This window comes from Taurulus bubalis (assembly GCF_910589615.1).
Source record: "Taurulus bubalis genome assembly, chromosome: 4".
NCBI lineage: Eukaryota > Metazoa > Chordata > Actinopteri > Perciformes > Cottidae > Taurulus > Taurulus bubalis.
In genome coordinates, this window is record NC_136592.1 from 25,188,325 (window position 1) to 25,207,604 (window position 19,280).

The 19,280-nt window shown below is 40.9% G+C and overlaps 1 protein-coding gene across 1 annotated transcript in view; it reads left to right on the forward strand.

Moving 5' to 3' along the window:
* The window catches only part of adamts7 (a disintegrin-like and metallopeptidase (reprolysin type) with thrombospondin type 1 motif, 7), a gene marked incomplete at its 5' end in the record, with an annotated part of 52,500 nt that extends 34,668 nt beyond the window's left edge, over window positions 1-17,832 (forward strand). The window contains 8 exons of the mRNA XM_079216798.1: window positions 2,421-2,547; window positions 3,795-4,008; window positions 4,681-6,489; window positions 6,914-7,066; window positions 7,629-7,802; window positions 9,620-9,766; window positions 10,585-10,747; window positions 17,262-17,832. Of these exons, the coding sequence (XP_079072924.1) occupies window positions 2,421-2,547; window positions 3,795-4,008; window positions 4,681-6,489; window positions 6,914-7,066; window positions 7,629-7,802; window positions 9,620-9,766; window positions 10,585-10,747; window positions 17,262-17,407 (2,933 nt within the window). The 3' untranslated portion in view covers window positions 17,408-17,832. The remainder of the gene's footprint in view (window positions 1-2,420; window positions 2,548-3,794; window positions 4,009-4,680; window positions 6,490-6,913; window positions 7,067-7,628; window positions 7,803-9,619; window positions 9,767-10,584; window positions 10,748-17,261) is intronic.
* Between the last annotated feature and the right edge of the window lie 1,448 nt (window positions 17,833-19,280).

The following is a 19,280-nucleotide window of genomic DNA, read 5'->3' on the forward strand; positions in this document are numbered from 1 at the left end:
GTGTGTGTGTGTGTGTGTGTGTGTGTGTGTGTGTGTGTGTGTGTGTGTGTGTGAATGTATTGTCTATACGTACTTCTGTTTGCGCTCTCTCTTGCCTTGAATTCCCCATCAAGGGAAGAAGTATTTTTAATTGAATGTCAGGAAGCCCAGCTGAAATGTGGGATGGAAATGAACAAAATAGTATAATTATGCTAAATAACGCTATTATTTTGGGGAGCTCCGACTAATTTGAGGTCTACTTCTTGGGGGCGTGCGTGTTCACATGGCGTTTATGGTCACCAGTAAAAATCAGACCAGAAGAAATCCCGACTTGACTGTTGCTTGTTCATTTCTCAATCCCGCTTACGCCTCAAACCTGTTGGCATTTATCCTGTTTGTGAGGGTTCACCACATCAAAAACGTTCAGCTGTTATAAGATAAGATAAAATAAGATAATCCTGTATTAGTCCCACATAGGGGAAATTGCAGGATTACAGCAGCTTTGCACACAAGAGAGACACATAGTAAGAAGAAGAAAAAATCAAGTAATATAAATAACAGCAACAGTAAGAAAAAACTGTACATTGTCTCACTAGGCAGGTCAAAACTTTTATCTTGAAGTTGCATACTCAATATACTAGTATGCATACTCATACTACTGTATATAAAGCTTGACAGACAACTATTCACAGAAATATTATTATATGGCATTTATCTTTTTCCATTACATTTCTATGTTATATTGAAGCGTTTACAAAGACTATAAATCATTGACGGCTGAATGTGAACATTCTGATTTCTCTTTTTTTTATCTTCTCTTTTTTGTGAACAGCTTCATATGCAATTCCAGTATTTCTCAAACATGTGCATTTCATTGATAAGCAAGTTAAGATTAGATAATTGGATAACAAGTCTGTACAAACGCTGAGTAGAAAAAAGGACGTGTCAGTTATGAAGATGAAAGAAGCTTTCACAAGTCAATACAAGACATTTTTCATTTGCGTGTTCTACAAATCTGTGAGAAGCTATTTATCAATGTGGGAGGATTTGTTTTCCCTGATCTACCAAAGGAGCTGCTGGTTTTGATCTGCATGACGGGCCTTAAAGATCAATTAGCGGCTTCACAGTGTGTGTGACGAATAAAGGCTTTGAAAGCTTGTCCCATGTGGCTGAACAGTAAACCTTTTTAAACAAGCGTTGCATAAAAAAGTGTGTGTGTGTTTGTGCGTGTGTGTGTGTATACTGTATATATGCAAACACTGGCTTTAGTACTTTAATTGATCCTGTATAGGAAATAGCTTCCCCCTTTTTTTCTTTATATGATATCAGATTATTGTCCACTTTCCGACGATAATTTTAGTTCAGCACATCGAGCGACAATACTCTTCTCATTCTTTGTGCCAGGAACAGGGTTTTACCCACATTTAAAATGCATTACACCAATATATCTACCACAGTGTGAGATCACAGGACAACCAGCAGCCTTATGCTGTCAGTTTACAAAAGTTTCCCTACACTTTGGCGGCCACAGTTTCTGTACCAAGGCAGAAATTTGGCATGGAGTTCAAATGTGTGTGTTTCTGATCACAGCAATGAACAAAATGAGGTTTTGCAGTGACGGTGGCCATTTGATACAAGAGCTGGTAGTCCTTAAACGACAAGGTTGGTGGTTTGATGCCCAGGGCTCCTGTCCTCATGTTGAAGGTTCCTTGAGCCAGACACTGGACCCAAATTGTGTCCTGTGCTCTTTACAAATGCTTAGGATTGATCAAATGCAGTCAAATTTTATGAATGTGACGATTGAAATTATATTTTGTTCATTTTAAAAAGGAGCATAACGTCTAATCGGCTTCATGTACCATGAACTTTTTGTCGTCACTAAGCAGAGTTCCTTTTCCATTAGTGACCGTTTGACCCCCTCCTACACTACACTCAATGGCATGGGTGAACCGTGGAAGGTCAAGTATACATATGTAGACAATGTGGACACATGTACCTCGTTGCAGCTACTGTGAATGCGCGCTTATTTCCTTCTGTCTCCCTCTGGGGTTCAATCTGACGTAGCGGTCTTGTCCTTCGAGAAGAGTCTTTGAAGGTGTAAATTAACTCGAGAAGAAGCCCCACAGAGGTGAGAGGTGTCACCTGCTATTGCTCTGAAATGGCAATAGTGGAAAAAGGTATTATGGGAGGAGATATTGTAAATCTGTTGCAGCTTTAGGAGCCCAATCCTTTCATGCTTTGTGCAACGCTGTCTAGAGAGGAGATTGATTTGTGATGTGAAAAAAAAAGTATGTTTATCTACATCTATATTTATATTCTACCAGGTGCCTTCTAGGTAAAGCTATTATTATTATGACTAAGATAAATTGGAAGACCCAAAATGTGTTTGTGCATGTGTGCCTCGTACCAAAAGTGTATCTCCCCTCTCACCGGTATTCCAGGTGTTCAGAGGCAAATTGTTCACTGTGTGGAAAAGACAACTGGGATAGTGGAGGAGCACTTCTGTGATCCTTTAACGCGGCCTGACGATAACCGAACCAGCTGCAGCAAGGTTCCATGTCCAGCCATGTGAGTTTACCCCCTGGAGATTATATACAAAATGACACCAGCAGTATACACACACACTCAGAAATAAGAACAAAATGGCATATTATGATTTGTTGATTAGAACAGAATAACGTACAAAAGAATATATATATTTCTAATAATCATGTCCATGTGATGCTGTTTTGGTAACAAATATTACATCAATCGTTGTTTCTTCAACTTGGGCTTCGCAGGAGCATTTTATCAACTCGCTTGTCTGCTTCACTTTGATTACTTCAAATGTCAGATACATGGAAGGTCAGGTGCCATTGTGCTACTTTAATCATATCTTAACACGGCATACAAGGATCAAAATGTCAAAGTTCAATCTTCAAAAGGGGTTTGCCATTGCAGATTGGCAAAAAAGTGGCTGATGACAATAACATTAATAAACTGTAGTGAGATTTTCACTTCAGTAACCGTGAGTAAAATGCAAATGTGTGCAGATATATGCCAAATGTAATCATAATAAGACTAACATTTATAAAAATGTATGTAGCCTATAAAACGTATGTAGCCTTTCAAAGTGCACATTGCTTAGAGAAAACATGAGGAGAAACGACAGGTGACATAATGGCTGGCAGTTTTCAATGAGAATCTCCACTCGTCAGACAATTTTCCTCCCACACCTTTTATTGCACCAAACCGCAGCTTGTTAGCGTGCCGCAGCATCAGTAATGAAACGGCTCGAGTTCCCCTCAGGAAAGGATTTCTGTTCAAATGGATCAGCAGCGCCCAGTTCCTTTCTCCAGATGATGTAGGAGCCATCGCCCACTGATTCTGTGGACGTTACAATTCATGGGGAAAGGATTATATTCATGCAAAGAACGTTCTTAAAAGCATAGCCATTAATCAGTGATAGATAAACTGTCACTGATTGAACCCTTTGATTATATTACCACCTTACAAAGCTAGTAATGTAATCATTTTAGATTAGAAGTAGCTAAAACTGTGAGACAGGGACTATTAAGCAAGACGTGAGACATATTCTGCTCCACAGGCTCTTAAAACCAGACACACATCTATAGCTTCCCGAGCAAATGCAGAGAGATGTATTATCCTCTTTTATTCAGTAATACAATAAAAAACAATATGGACGTTGTGGGCTTGAGGGGTGCTCAAATTAAACTCACTGAACTGACAGCACAGCTGTAAAATATTGTCCTTTTCCCTCATAATTGTGCCATTTAAACTGTAAATATTTGCACTTTTTGCGTCTGTGTGTGTAGATGGTGGGTTGGGGAGTGGCACAAATGCTCGGCGAGCTGTGGGAGCTTGGGCCTGACTAAAAGGACGGTGCTCTGCATCCAGGCAGTGAGTGCTGAGGAGCAGGAAGCCCTGCAGCCCAGTGAATGTAAACACATCCCCAAACCTGAGTCCCTCTCCTCCTGCAACACACACATCCCCTGCCCAGCAGACTGGACCACGGGCAGCTGGTCCAAGGTGAGTCTGAAATGAAATTAAGGGTTCTAGTGTGTCTGCAACTGTGCTGCTTGAAAATGTAAGGCACGTACAAATTGCTCTTGATGAGTTTTTACAGATGCTTTAAGATTTTCTGAAATAGTCTTTTTTGTGAAAGATGATGTTTTAGTGATCATGGAAAATGCTTTTCATGCTGGGATTATCTAGTTCTTTTGTAGTCTGCATTTCTTCATTCTGGCAGCGCTACACAACATTTTTCCATCTCAAGCGTTTTCTAAATACAAAAGTGAAAGATTTGACTGACATACACAGACACATCACATTGCTGAGAGCCAGCGTAATGTAACTACACTGAAGTCATGTCTATTGCATTTCTTTTGTATCGTGTCCAACACACACACACTTTAGAAATGTTTTAGAAATAAATTAATCAAATTGATCAATGTTTCCTCAAGCTGAAGCATTGACATTTTGTGTTTGCTGCTAATAAGCAAATGCTAATATGTTTGTGTCAGTCCTCACTCCATCTCAGCTGTTTTTTACACAAGAAGCTCAAGTTACAAGAATCCAATTTAGCTATTTTTTTCTTGCATTTACTATATGTTTTTTACATAGAAAGTAAACAGTAGAACATTTTAAAAGTAATAGCTTGGCCTAATCATGATCTGGTGTTGTGCATTTTCTCCTGTGCAGTGTTCGCTGACTTGTGGGAGCGGAGTGCGTCGCCGTAACGCCACCTGCTCCAGAAACACCGGTGTTGACTGCGACCCTCAGAAGAAGCCCCTCGCCGTGTCTCCCTGCTCCGTCCAGGACTGTCCACAAGTGGTGGATAATTTCGGAGGCGTCGACTGGTCTGGAAGTGGCTGGTCGAGCAAAGAAGTGCTCAATGAAATTATCTCCTTACCTGAAGTCAAACCTCCTCCCAAATACAGCACCACCAGAGCCCAGCCAAGAAGTAATACTAATCACCTCAACAACATTGTCGAGGGAAATTTTCACTATCACAATAACCTTGAAAATGTCGACCAGTCTCCGGAAAACAGTGTTCCAGTGGATGATTTTTACTACGATTATAATTTTATCAACTTCCACGAAGACTTGTCGGACGACTTTGACAGCAATGGAAAAGATTCAGGGGACGGTCACGGAGTCGATGCTCCACTGGAGGCCGAGACATCCCGCAGAGCGAATGAAAGTGAAACTACAAAAGCTCCTTCAGACATTTTTACATTTCCAAAGGCCACCGCCTACACTTTGAAAACTGAAGAGCCACAGAATAATAATCTGGATGATACAAAGCACAATGGAAATTCAGCAACAAACAAGTCGATGCAAACGAATTTAGAAGATTTGAATGACCTTCTGTCTGAGGATTATCTTCTGCCGGTGTCTACCACTCGCTCACCGCTGTTGTCGACATCTCATGCACAAACACCGAAAGAGAAACGTGAGGAGGATGTGTCGTGGCCTGAAAACCTGAGCACAATGTCTAGTCTGATTTCCAGAACAGAGGAGCCTACTACACATGAGCCAAAATGGGAGCAATATGGAGAGGATGACATTTTCACTGAGGATGTCACTGTGACTTCAAAACATGCCGCTTCCACCCCCGCACACCAAACCAATATCAATGCCACTTTCATTACAACCCAGAGTGCTCAGGAGACAGAGGGGGAAGATGATGATTACAGCTACAATGAAAAATTGACGCTCGGTCCGGATATCTCTGCGGACCAGGAAGAAGTAGAAAGTGCAGAACCTGTAGGCTCTCCCACGCCAGCAACTATAATTCAGGTTCAGCCTGAAGTCCAGCTGGATGAAAGTGCTTCAGAAATACCTCAAACAACCAGTCAATCAACAACCGCCTTCACATTGGAGGATCTGGACTTGGATCAGACTCATTTTGATACAGTTTACACCACTAGCGAGGGTAATTCATGGGCTACAGACCTTGACCTCGGTACGACCTCACTTCCTGCCTCTGAGGCGTCCACTCCTCTCCCTGTTCCCTTTCCACACATCTCAGGTAACCGAGAGGCCTCTGATGACTCCACGCCTTTAACTGGAACAGAAATCATACCTCCCACAAACCTGGAGGGAGCCACTACGCCTGCTCCAGCTGATTACCTGCCAGCTACAGGGAAACAGATACCGACACAACCCCCATTCACTGAAAGAATAGGAACGTATTCCGCGCCTCAAGCGCCATCGTCTGATTTGGCTAATTTTGACTACAACGAAATAGTGGTTCCCCCGATGGTGAGGGGCATCAGCAGCACTGATCCGGGCCCCTCCTCATACCAGCTTCCGACAAACGCGGCGACCGCTCTTCAGCACGACACTACACCAGGACAACACATGGCAGCACCAACACCTGCTGGGCCCATTTTGCCAACCCATCCACCTATTCTGTGGCCGCTTCCAGTGCCGACGTCCACCCCAACTTCAGCCTCCACACGAGTCACTACCGCTGCCTTCTGGGTCACCGGCAACTGGAGCGCTGTGAGTCTGCATTAATCCAGACTTTCTGGTGTTCCACTTATACTGTGGGATGAAGCACAGCTGTGTATCATTATTTTTTTTCCTCCGTCTGCTTTTATTATGCAGACACAGCGTCTAGTTTTGGTCCCTCTACACATTTGTATTCTTTGGAGACACCGTTTGACCTCAAGCTTATGCTGCTCATGTCAATTTACATAATTAATTTGTCTTCCACATTTGACAAACGGTTGCTTCTGCTCAAACCCCTGTCGTGCTGTTTAAAGAATTAGCATTTATATGATTGTAAGAAAAAAAATAAGAAAAATGCCACAAACATCTCTGAATTTCACGTGATTTGCATCGTTATCAGTGAGGTGAACGCTGGAGCTGTTTGTGTGCGTCCAACCCTGTAGTGTACTCATGTGTTACTATAATTTTTTGGTAGTGCTCCACCAGTTGTGGTCTGGGTGCCATCTGGAGGACTTTGGCTTGTAGTAATGGCTCTGATTCTGACTGCGATCCTGCCAAGAGGCCCGCGCCAGCCCAGCGATGTTACCTGCGCCCCTGCTCCACATGGAAAGTAGAGGAATGGACTAAGGTGAGACCACTTTTATATAAATGCATCTTTTTTTTATAATAAATATACATACTTTACACTACTTACTAACAGTTTTAGTGTATATGATCCTTTTGCTTTTCCTCTAGTGCCACCGTCAGATTAGTATTTCACTTTGTCAAAAACTTTGGTTAGTGACCAATTACCTGCAGAAACATTTCCATCAGCTGTACTTTGTGTTTCGTGCTCGTGAGTAGAGACTAAACTAAGATTGTGAACGAAGTAAACTATCATTGATGTAAACTTAACTCAAAGTACTACTGTACAGTATGTTCTGCTTGATAAATATTCACAATAAATACTGATAAGATTCATGTAAAACTGAGAATTATGAGCCCAAATTAAGAAAGAAAGAAAAAAAACTGGACCTGCTGTTTGGTGTTGAATGCAGCCATCCATCACTTCAGCTGAGTTCATTTAAGTGAAAAAACCCATTAAAACCTGTTGCCTCAGACACACTACTGCTACTACACACACTACTTATAGTTACAAGCTCCAGCAGCTCCTGCTGTTTGAATAACAATCATGCCATGTCTTATCCTAGTGTTCCAAGAATTGTGAGGGTGGCTTTAAATCACGAGAGGTTCAGTGTTTCGACTTGCGGGATCAAAGGCCCCTACGACCTTTCCACTGCCGGGCCATGTCCTCCAGGCCACACACCCAAACGACCTGTAACCTTCAGCCATGCCTCGACTGGTACACCTCTTCCTGGGGACAGGTGAGTAATTTAAAGCGAACAAGTCATTGTGGAAAAAACCTGCAGTGGTGTATTCTCTGGTTTTCTGCTAGAAAGGTGTAATTCCACTCAAAGCATGCCTTATGTTTTTTCAAATTAAATGGTGGCAAGAGTAATAAACAATTTTTTAACACTATCAAAAGCAGAAACAAGATGCCATGTTTGAAAAGGATTATACATTATAAATGTTCTTTATATTTCTGCACTCATCTATATTGCTGCACTCCTCTATATTGCTGCACTCTTCTTACTATTGTGTAGGGTATTTTGATAGATCTTTGAAAGCATTTCTTCCTTTCTTCCTGGTCGCTATTCACCTTCTATTCATTTCAGAGCTTAGTGGTAATCCACTTGTAAAGACTTTGTAGCTTCTCACCAGAGGTGTCAAGTAACGAAGTACAAATACTTCGTTACCTTACTTAAGTAGAAATTTTGGGTATCTATACTTTACTGGAGTATTTATTTTTCAGACGACTTTTTACTTCTACTCCTTACATTTTCACGCAAATATCTGTACTTTCTACTCCCTACATTTTAAAAAATAGCCTCGTTACTATTTCATTTTGGTTTGTTTTCACTCCGGCTTGTCATCGTTCAAAAACACACACACAAAACCTCTCCGCCCCGTTGCGCACAGATACGTGCGCGCGCACACAGGTGGGCGCTGAGCACACACACCAGCGGACAGAGAGCGTCGAAAAATATGTTGCGTTAAGTAGACCGCTATATCTGCGTTTTAAACGCTCCCAGGGTGAAGATGCAACAGCAGCTCTCATGTGAGGAGCACCGGAGTTCTCCTCGCACCGGAGCAGCTCTCTGAACCCGGAGCAGCTCTTCTGCTCCTGGTGAAACGAGCCAAAGTGCTCGTGTATTCTACCAACAATGAGCTGCTGGCTTCACATATTACAAAAGTACAAAGTACACGGATATAAGACTGAGTCATTAATAAATACATGGACAAATGCCTGTACTTTCGGGTAAATGGTTACGGTACGCCAAACATTGTCTGATGGGACAATCTGATTTACTTGAAAGTGATTGCAATTGTCTTTATTCTGTTATTTATAAAAGCACAGATGAGTCACACAATTATGTTATTTACAGAAAAAGTTTGAGAACCACAGCTTTAAGTGTTTGTGTCGGAGTCGCCGCCTATTTTGCACTATTACAATACTTATAGGCAACTAGTTATCATGTCTTCCGCTCCATGAAACACATGTTAATGCTCAGTACACATATGGTACTTTTATTTATTTGCATTGTAATAAAATGTGATAATTTTAAATGGACATATATGCAGCTGAAACGGGTAGCCTAGTGCATCCCACATTTTTCAACATAACATTTTAAAACATTATAGTCATTATGGCCTTTATAAAAGTGATTGTTTTGGGGGAGGTGGGGTAGTGCACTATAGGCCCCTGAGACACGGCTTAAGAGTTTGTCCTTAATGGAAAAAAAACATTCCCCTTACATTACTTTTACTTTTATACTTTTAAGTTGTTTTTAAACCAGTATTTTTTCACTTTTACTTAAGTGAAAAGCTTGAGTTGATACTTCAACTTTTACAGAAGTATTTTTAAACCCTAGTATCTATACTTCTACTTGAGTAATGAATGTGAATACTTTTGACACCTCTGCTTCTCACTAGTATTTGACCTCTCCAACAAGTGGACTTTCAACCACTCAATCTTCATGCATACTGTTTCCTCCATACTGTTTCCTCCATGCTCAGAAATCCACTCAGTCAAGGCTGGATGCACCCAAATGCACAGATTGAATGATTGTGTGTTGTTCAGTGCTCTGAGGTGTGTGGGGGAGGTGAGCAGCAGCGAATGGTCACCTGTCCAGAGGAAGAACGATGCGACGAGGACCTCCAGCCCAGCAACATCCAATCATGTAATAGCCAGCCATGTGCTCAGTGGCTTACTGGATCATGGGGACAGGTATACACACACACATGCATGCACGCATGCGCACACAGACACGCACACACACACACACACACACACACACACACACACACACACACACACACACACACACACACACACACACACACATTTAAAACATTTAAAAATGCAAAGATGATAATATGTTACTTAACTGTGAGTTGGAATTCTTTCGCCCAAAATCCACATTATCACTTATGATCCGTGTGGTTTATACACAGTCAAACAGCTGCATGCAGATGTTTCATGCGTGACCCACGATGGGAATTATGACTATTATCCGAATTTCCGTTCCTCCTTCTGTCTGTTACAGATAACTCCAGTCAACAAAGACGGGTCTTTTATTATTTTTAATCCTTGAACTATATCAGCAGACACAAAACCCCCCCGCTAGGAGTCTAAAAGTCTGTCCTCTACACACGGTCAATCAAAAGACATGCCCAAGGCATCACGTATACTATGATTACCATTGATAATTATTGAACACATTTAAACACAAAGGCAATTGCCATCAAACTGTCTTCTTAATACTTGAAATATTTCCAAATCTGTCTAAATATTCAGTGTTGCTGAATTTGGTTGACACCAAGTAGCCTAATCAGTCTCAAATTCTTGCTCCGGATATCAGCTGGCGACACCGGATCCCCAGATATATTGCCTTTTGCCCCCAGAGGCTCATCTGTCTTCAGGCCAATAAGAATTAAAAAGAAATATGTTGGCAATCCATAACTATGGTGATTTTTGAAGCATGAGGTTGATTAAAATGTGTTGCATGCAAGACATTAGAACATATTGCTGAACTTTCTCTGCAGTGTTCGGCTTCTTGCGGTGGCGGAGTTGAGCATCGTCTCATCAAATGTGTGAAAACAAAGGCTGAGACGGACGAAGAGGTGGATCCAGCTCAATGTGACCAGGAGCTGCACCCTGAGAGCACCCTGAAGTGTAACCTACAGGAGTGCGAGAGCGCCCCCTCTGGTGAGTGAATCAACATGCCGAACACGGTAAAAATTATACCTGCTGAACATCAGCATGCAACAGTTGAAAGAATGTTTAAATGATGTGTCAATCACACGCTAAAAATGTCTTCGAAATCTTACTTTGTCCAGCAGTATTGATTATTCAAATTGTAAAACATGTATTCACAAATATGAATACATGAACATATTTCCTTCTCCATTACCCTGGTGTTTATGGTGAGGCCTTCCATGTGTGGCGCTGTTGCAAATGGTCCACAATGCAAATGCTGCGTAGTTCAGAAAACAATCCCCTGTACAGCATGAAAAGGCGTGGATTTTTTAAATTCTGCTTTGACATCATAGTTACACACAGTTTAAAATACGGACTCAGTGACTGAAGTGTGATTAGAACAGCCGGGCTGTAAGTGACAGCGGGTGTCGGGTTGGAGAGGGAGAGGCAAGTTGTTGCCTGTTGTGTAGTTGAGGGAGTTAATAGCCTTGTTGTTGTGTGTGCTAAGCGCTTAGGCCGACAGCCTCGTTGCTTGCTTTGGCTTGCAACCATTAAATCTTGTATGGCATCTGAATATGCAATTTACACAAGAGAAAAGGTTTGATCTTAATGAGCTACGGGTAAAATCTCTGCTGATATCCGTTCACGTCAGTGTTAATTTGACTATTTATGCACACCGTTGGGGATATTGAGTGAAATGGATTTGTAGATCAATAAGCAAGACCTCCAACATGAATAATGGTTGTTATTCTTGAGAATTCAGACAAGATTAACTTTAAGGAGCACACACAATGTACAAAATGCAGCAAGGCAAATACATATTATAGCCTTGCTTTCTGACTGATTTCATCATAAACCCTTTATAGTCACCAAGGAGAAGAAAATATTCTTCTCATTATATTAAAACGTCTGATGGCACCAGATTTGCAGCAATTCGCTTTGCTGTACATCAACAGGAGCATTGATGTCACTGGGAATCCACCAGCTCTTCCTCTAATGATGCCACATGACAAGACCAGTGGAAAGGCTGACAACAGTAGCCTCAAACGTCTTCTTTGTTAACCAGTAAAAAAATTAAAAGTCCCAACCGATTTGCAATCAAAGCAACTATTCACAACAGGACAATCGCTGCATGTCTTCCTTAGCTTGAAACACATCATGCATGGTTTGACATTCCCATATTTTGGTTCTCTGTCGGACTGTACCCGAATTTTTATTTTTTTAAGTTGTATCTGAAAAGGCAAATAATTTTGCACTAGAGGTGTATTTTTTGCTCCAATAGACGTTATTTCAAGGCGCATGTTGTGTGCAGGGAAGCCGACATGAAATGGTCCTCACAGCTTACTGTTCAACATGTACACTGTACCCGCTGGGAAATATTGACCAGCACCATATACCAGCCGAATCGATGGCTGAGAATGAAACTGCTTTTTGTGATTCCTCCGTGCTTTTGTCAGAGCCTGTAAAGTGGTCACCCGCCATAAAAAATGTGCTGAAAGCTGCACACAGAAGCTGTGACTTTCATCAGCAGAAACCAGTCCAACATGTGTAAGACCTCATGTGCCGCTGTGAGAGCCCCAAGACAGATTTCTTTCTTTGGGGCTGCACGTCATTAAAATCCCACTAAGAAGCCGAGGTTGGCTTTCTTAGCAGTAGGAGGATAATGAAATGTCAATGTGAGTCCACCCTTCACTGTAACCGTGCGTGTGCCTTTGGAGCATGACATTTAGCAGAACAAAAAGACATATTGAGCCTCTAGTTACATATTTTCTCCAGTCAGATGTGTTGTTGATGCTCACTGTGCCATACGTTTCCCCTACAACTTCAACTGCAGCGGGTCCAGAGCTCTGACACTAGCAAGGAAATCCAGCCATTAACTGTAGTGTGCTTTTCCCAGGAAACCTCATTTTAATACATTAATCCTCAATCATTAATCCTCCTTTTCATTTTATTTGTTCTATTATTTAGTTAAATTAGTTTTGGTGTTTCTCTTCTCATATCTTAATCCCTAATTTCCACTAATTGAAACAAAAAGCCGGCAATTTATTCGGATAATAATCAATTATATGACTAAGCCAGTTTTGTTTCGTATTGCTTCCACCATGGCAAAAAAAAAAGATCTGCACAGTTTCTCACTGTAAAGAGAACATAAAGAAACAGTCCTTTTGGGTTGTGTAGTTTCTTGGACCAGCTGTTTGTTCGTAACAGCTCTGCCTTGTGCACAACAGCTGGAGGTCTCTCTGGAGCTAATGAGCCACATTGTGTTGTTTTTGTGTGCAGTTGAAAAGATGAAGAGGTCAATCATTGAGACTCGCTTTTAGAATCCATATAAAAATCTCTAAAAACGATTCAGTTTGTGTGTAATGTTTCTTTGTGGTAAAAGCTGAACTTGGTTTAAAACGCAGTACAGGACACATAGCCAAAAACACAAGGCATAATTTGGGCATATATATAAATTCCGAGTTACATCTTGACAATGAATCATGCCCTCAATTTATTTATGTATTACTCTCGGGCTCCAGAGAATATAATGGTGGGGAGGTGTTGAATGTTTTTTTTTTTGCCTTAAAGTACAGTACATTTTAAGTATATATTAAATATATAGATATTAAAAATTGTACAATATACCAACAATGTATGGAATAATGTCAAGAAAGGGAATTTAGGTTTAGATTCACAGCCTACATGCTCCTCTGAAGCATCAGATATGTTTCTGTAATGATGCACCAGTCACCCAGATGGGATTTTGGAGGTGAGAGCAAAAGGCGAAGCTCTGATCCAGCAGCTGTCCAGTGAACTGAACCAAACATTCGACTTCACAGATGCTGCAACATTTCTACTTCTTTCACTGGCCGTTATAGATCCAAGCCTGACACTTGAAAGCAATGACATTCGATGCTGTTCTCACAGCATTATGTTTTGGCCACAGCAGGCCTTTGTTTCCATTGAACAATTGCACACTTTCTGCTCAGAACCAACCGGCAGACGAATACAGTTAGTTGGTGAACAGAGGGTGACATTTGGCAGATAAAGAGCCAGATATGTCCTTTAGGAATTGGTGGAGACCAAAAATAGAGCTAAAAGTAGAGTGAATATTGGACTTTCTTTGACCAGGTGGACACACACATGACTCCAAATGACTGATAATGTTCTTTCATAACTGATGGATGTGTAAATAAGCAAAGGTTTGCTGAGAAGTTCAAAATATCAACTTCAAATTTGACAATCAGGAAGTATTGTGTTATTGCCTGTTTCAGTCATAAAAACATGACATATATTAATATGCATCAGTATGTGGCAGAATATTTGTATGATTTAAGAGCAATACTGTTGTTGTGCAGTGACCGTTCAATAATCACCTCTGCCTATCCTATCTTGGGTACCTACAATGGAAGGTGAAGACATAAGGGTCATGCCTGATAGTTTTTTATATACACTGCTCATATGGAGATGAAATCTTTTGTACTTATGCAGAGTTTCATTTTGCTCAGGGTTTGGCATTTCCATTCTATATGTTGGCTGCTGTAGGTCATTCAAAATCCCTTCACTCTCATCCTTATTCAGCTCATTTGTTCCCTGGCTTGTTCTTTTTTATAATGCTATAGCGAACCCCTCTGTCACCCTGGGACCTTAAGATGTTTTTTGATTAAAACAAATACAAAAGAAAAGTTCTGTATTCTGTAATTGTGAAAGAAAATCATAACACTGCGGAAGTCCCACTGCCTCCTGCTGTTACTGCTCTACATGTTGTCGAATGGGTCAAAGATAGGGAATGGGGGGGTGTAGAACACAGGAAATGCTGTGTATTGAGTGGCAGCTGTGGCCTTTGTACCCCATTTAGTTCCTCTGATCTGGGTGACATTGTGAATTCTGCAATTTGCTTGACAGAGAATTGCTTTCACACAATAGCAGTGTGTTCGGTGTGTAGATTCAGTATACCATGCTGTGTTATGCATTGTCATTGATTTGGGTTTCCGCACACAGCATCTCAGTTTCTTTGAGACAATTGGTTTGTCTTCCTTATACAACCCTGGAATGAAACACTGTTACATTTTTCTTTATAAGGCTATGTAGTACACAAACTGTCTCCTTATTTAAGTCCCAGAAGCAATTACTACAAAATTATATTGGACAAATTATTGGAATTTAGGTGCTCGTTACATACACATTAGGCTGATATTTACCAAGATATCAGTGAAATGTTATTAATGTAAATTAAATTAAATTGATTGAGCACTTTAGTGCCACTACATACTTAACGTGTGTGTGGTTCAGGTGCTCAAGCGTGCGGCTCTGTAATTGCATCATTGCAGCTTGAAACATGGCTGTTGAGCTCACTGCATGTGGCTTCTTGTTGGTAATTGTCACCTGAAAAGAACTGTTGAATGATATTGTCCACGAAACTATGACAAGACTGTTAGGACTCCTACATTTAAAAACGTGGAGCCCACAAGCTGTCCACTCATCACCGAGATCCAAACTGCAGGTCTCGGACAACTTTGAGAGATACAATGTTTCTCTTCTAAAATGTGTATCCGCCAGCATAGAGGAGTCGAAAAGAACATAACGTTGCAGTTTGCAGAAGGGTTATGGCTGACTTCTAATAGGTCTACCCAAGTAAGTCTGTGAAGGCCATCAGCCGAGATTCGGGGAAAGTGTGGGTTGTTGGAACTTAAGGACAGGTGGTAAAGCTTACTTAACCCCCGAAGGACCTGTGATTCCTGCTCATTTAGCTGCTCCTAAAGGAGAAGACAAGGAGCTAAACACAAAAACAAACAGTGGGCGTGATGATGAAGTGTGACGGTTCAATAACAGCCCACGCTCAAATCTTTTGTCAGGACTGCTTTTTCAATTTCATGCTTCTGCTGCAACTGCTGCGATTTAAAAGACCAGACAGCAGAAAGTCAGATTGAGTGCTCTGTTTGACGGATGCAAACCTGTGTACAAAAATGTACAAATGGCTTTTTTCTGAACATTTTTATGAGTTGTCCTGTTTTATTGTCCATTCGATGTTAATTTCTGGGAAAGCAACGACCTCTTCAAAATATATTAGATTAGACGCTGCAAGCTCTTTATAATGGCTTCAGAGGCAAAGCGTATGGACTATTGTGCAAAATAGAAAAATAGGGAGGTCCAGTTCTGCAGAAGAAAAGTATCTGTTGGTGTTTTTCATCTGATCATCGGCCTCTGAGCACACAAAACTGCAGAAAAGGACAGGAATGCATACATGTTCATAGCAATACGTGGTGGTCCATAGTTGCTCCGAGACATCCTTTTTTGTAATGCCAATCCACTGTAAGCGATGAGGGACAAAATCCAGATTCCTTGTTCTGTGCTAACTTGTATTTTGACATTCAGCAGAATTAAACTAATACAAGGCTTTAGCAGCCTGAGTTGGACAAACAGTGAATGCATCTCAAAGGGGAGACAAAAAGAAGGGATTTCATACTGAGCCGCAGTGAAGGGACAGTTACACAAACAAGACATTTCGTGTATCAAAGTAGCCACTGCTGTCTCTTTCTTTACCCCATTTAAAATCTGTATACCTCACTGCATAGAACATAGTGGGAGCATTTTGTTCAAGGGCAATGTTACACAAGGATGCCGTGACGCTTAAAGTGAGTCAGTGGCCCACCGTGACTGAACTAATGTAACTGATAGTGGAAACAATCAATAATGATGACATTGACCCACGTTTAATACAGTTTATTTGTTAGCCATGTCTGTCCTCTTAAGAGGGCCAGTATTGGACCCGGTACAGCATCATTACTGAAAAGACTTTTGAAACTAACCACTTGATTTGTTGAACTCAAAAACTATTAAATACGGTGGCCCGGAGAGCTCAATGCCCTGTAGATAAAGAAAACACATGCAAATAGACACAAACAGATGAAAAAAACATCTTGACCAATTTGACGTCTCAAGAAAACATCTCTTGAGGACACACGCAGCAGTTACAAAAAGGCTGGGACACGCAACGCTTGAAGCCATTTGTGGATAATGACATTATTGAAGTGGGCTATCCATCAGTCGAAGAGGAAAATGACCTAAAATGATTTTAACATTGTGATTGCAGGATTTAATTGCACACCTCTGCTGTTGACCTAGCCCTTTGCTTATTGTTGTAATATGGGAGTCATGCAGTCACAATGACACATAGCCAACTTCAATAACTTCCTAAGCCACAAACCATGGCAAGAGCAAGCGTGTGCATCACTTTTCTTCACAATGCTGCTCAACCCAACTATTATTCTGCATCGATTTTTTTCAAATCCAGTCCAATAAGCAGTGTTTTGACTGATTTTATCTTTTGTTGCCCCCCCCCACCCCCACCCCTCTGAGCAAGTGCCCAGATTGAATGTTCCTGGTTGTCTCTTTGTTGTGTTGTCAGTCATTTTCAAAAGAATGTACAAAACAACAGAAAAGAGCAGCGACACTTATTCATCACATTGTGCCTGTGATTTGTTCTGTCATGAAGTCTGTCTGTAACTTATTTATTTCTCTTTCTCTGTCACCCGCACAGGAGCGGTTTGCCCTCGCGACCGGCTCACGTTTCGGTTCTGTCAGACGCTCCGCTGGCTCGGCCGGTGCCACTTGCCCAACGTGCGAGCTCAGTGCTGCAGAACCTGCAGCCAGCGCTCCCGCTCCAGCAGCACGTCTCGCCGCTGAGCTGCAACAAAGCAGCCGCTCATCAACTGAAACACTGATGGAAGAACAAGCAACCGTTTCAAGTCGACAACCTGAGCCGTTGTGACTGATTTCTTCACCACTACAGAACTCTGCATGTTTGTTGCCGGTGTTATTAATACACAGGTCTGACAAAATAACAAAGCAGTACCTCTCTCTCAGCAAAATAATGAGAATGTAAATATTTGTTTGCCGTTTTTTTTATATGATACAGTTTGACAAGAATGTCGTTTCATTTCATTCATCTTTGTAAAAGATGTGGCGTTACATAAGGGCTTTTCTACCAATGTAGCCAGCTTACTAATGCACTATTACACATGTAGATACATCACTCATTATGTACTCTTTATGGTTGGTACAATGCTTTCATTTTACTGACAGCAGCAGAAATTTAACCGATTAAAACAGACAGGGAAGCCTATACAATTTGCAATGTGTTTTTTTTCTGCATGTATAATGTGGTGCAAATGTTATGTAGCAAAACAATAAGTGGTGCATAAATGCTTCATGTCACTCTTATAAATAATTGACCGTTTGCTAAGTCCCTCGACCCCATAGTTACTGTTGCTACAGCTGTCAAGCTTTTAGATTTAAATACCATTTAAATTGCAGTAATCGTTGAAACACCGAAGATGAAAGCAGCCTCTCATTTCTTGTCTGTTAACGTCCGTTTTCCCAACTGTTGCTCGCAAATTTCTTCAGCTTTAGCTCAGCTAACATTAGCTCAAATATAGCAGTTAAAAAATATCTCAACTCTAGCTATTATTGGACATTCGCTGTTCGGAGGAGGGATTTAGGAAACAGTCAGTACAAATGTTTAATGTCTGCAGAAGTTCATAAAGAATATAACGTCCCACTTTGGCTTCACCACAGTAATTTCTTTTTAAGTCACAAAGTAAAATGTAAATGTGAAAAGTGGAGCTGCAGGTAATACTTGGTGCTGGAGGCCACACGGGCTCCAAACATTTTAGGGCCGCTGTATTTATCGGCAGGCCCAGTGCCTTATCTACTTGAATATTGGATCATTTTGCAGTGTTTTGTAATAACCACTTGATTGGAATGTCAAATTCAGCATTTCAGAATACATGTTTGTTTTTTTTAAGTGATTGTGACATTATTCAAACTCACTGAGGAAAGGTCATATCACATTAAGCTAATGGTGTATTCAGGATTAAGACATTTGCTTTAAATATAATATGTTATACTTTTGCAACTGTGGTTTTTAGTTTAGACACTTTGCTCTTACGTCCTTTCAGCTCGTTCCTGCGTTCAGACGCGTACAGATGGAGGCTGCAATTCAGAGTCTTTTCAGCAGGAATTTAAAAGCAGCTCATTATCAGTGCCGTTCAGCTCAGGAAGTTGCTGCCATTATATCCTCCTGGATGTCTTTATGTTGAATTCAAGGTGACACAGGATCTTACTCTCTGGGTGAAGAATTCCTTTGAGGATAAAAAGAGTGAGGGACAAAATAAATGATGCTTTTGTTACATACTGTAAGCTGAGAGAACGGTGTAGAGTTCTTAAAGGAGTGCTGCAGCCTTACAGAAACACTTCTTAGCTGGAAGAGTGGAAGGTCAGTATGCCTCTGTATGTAAGAGGCTTTTTTTTAAGCAATCAATTTTAATGTACTCGCAACACAGATGCAGTCGGAGTATACATCTCACACAGTTGGAATAATGCAGATTCATAATTTACTTTTAATGTGTATAACAAATATATTCCACCTGCCTTATATAATATAATGTATACATGTAAAGGGCTATTTTTTTGTTGGTGTAAAGTATTTTTTTTATATCAAAGTTTACAGGCTGTTGCTGGAAACATGAAATGTAAGTAGTGTCCAAATGCTTCCTTC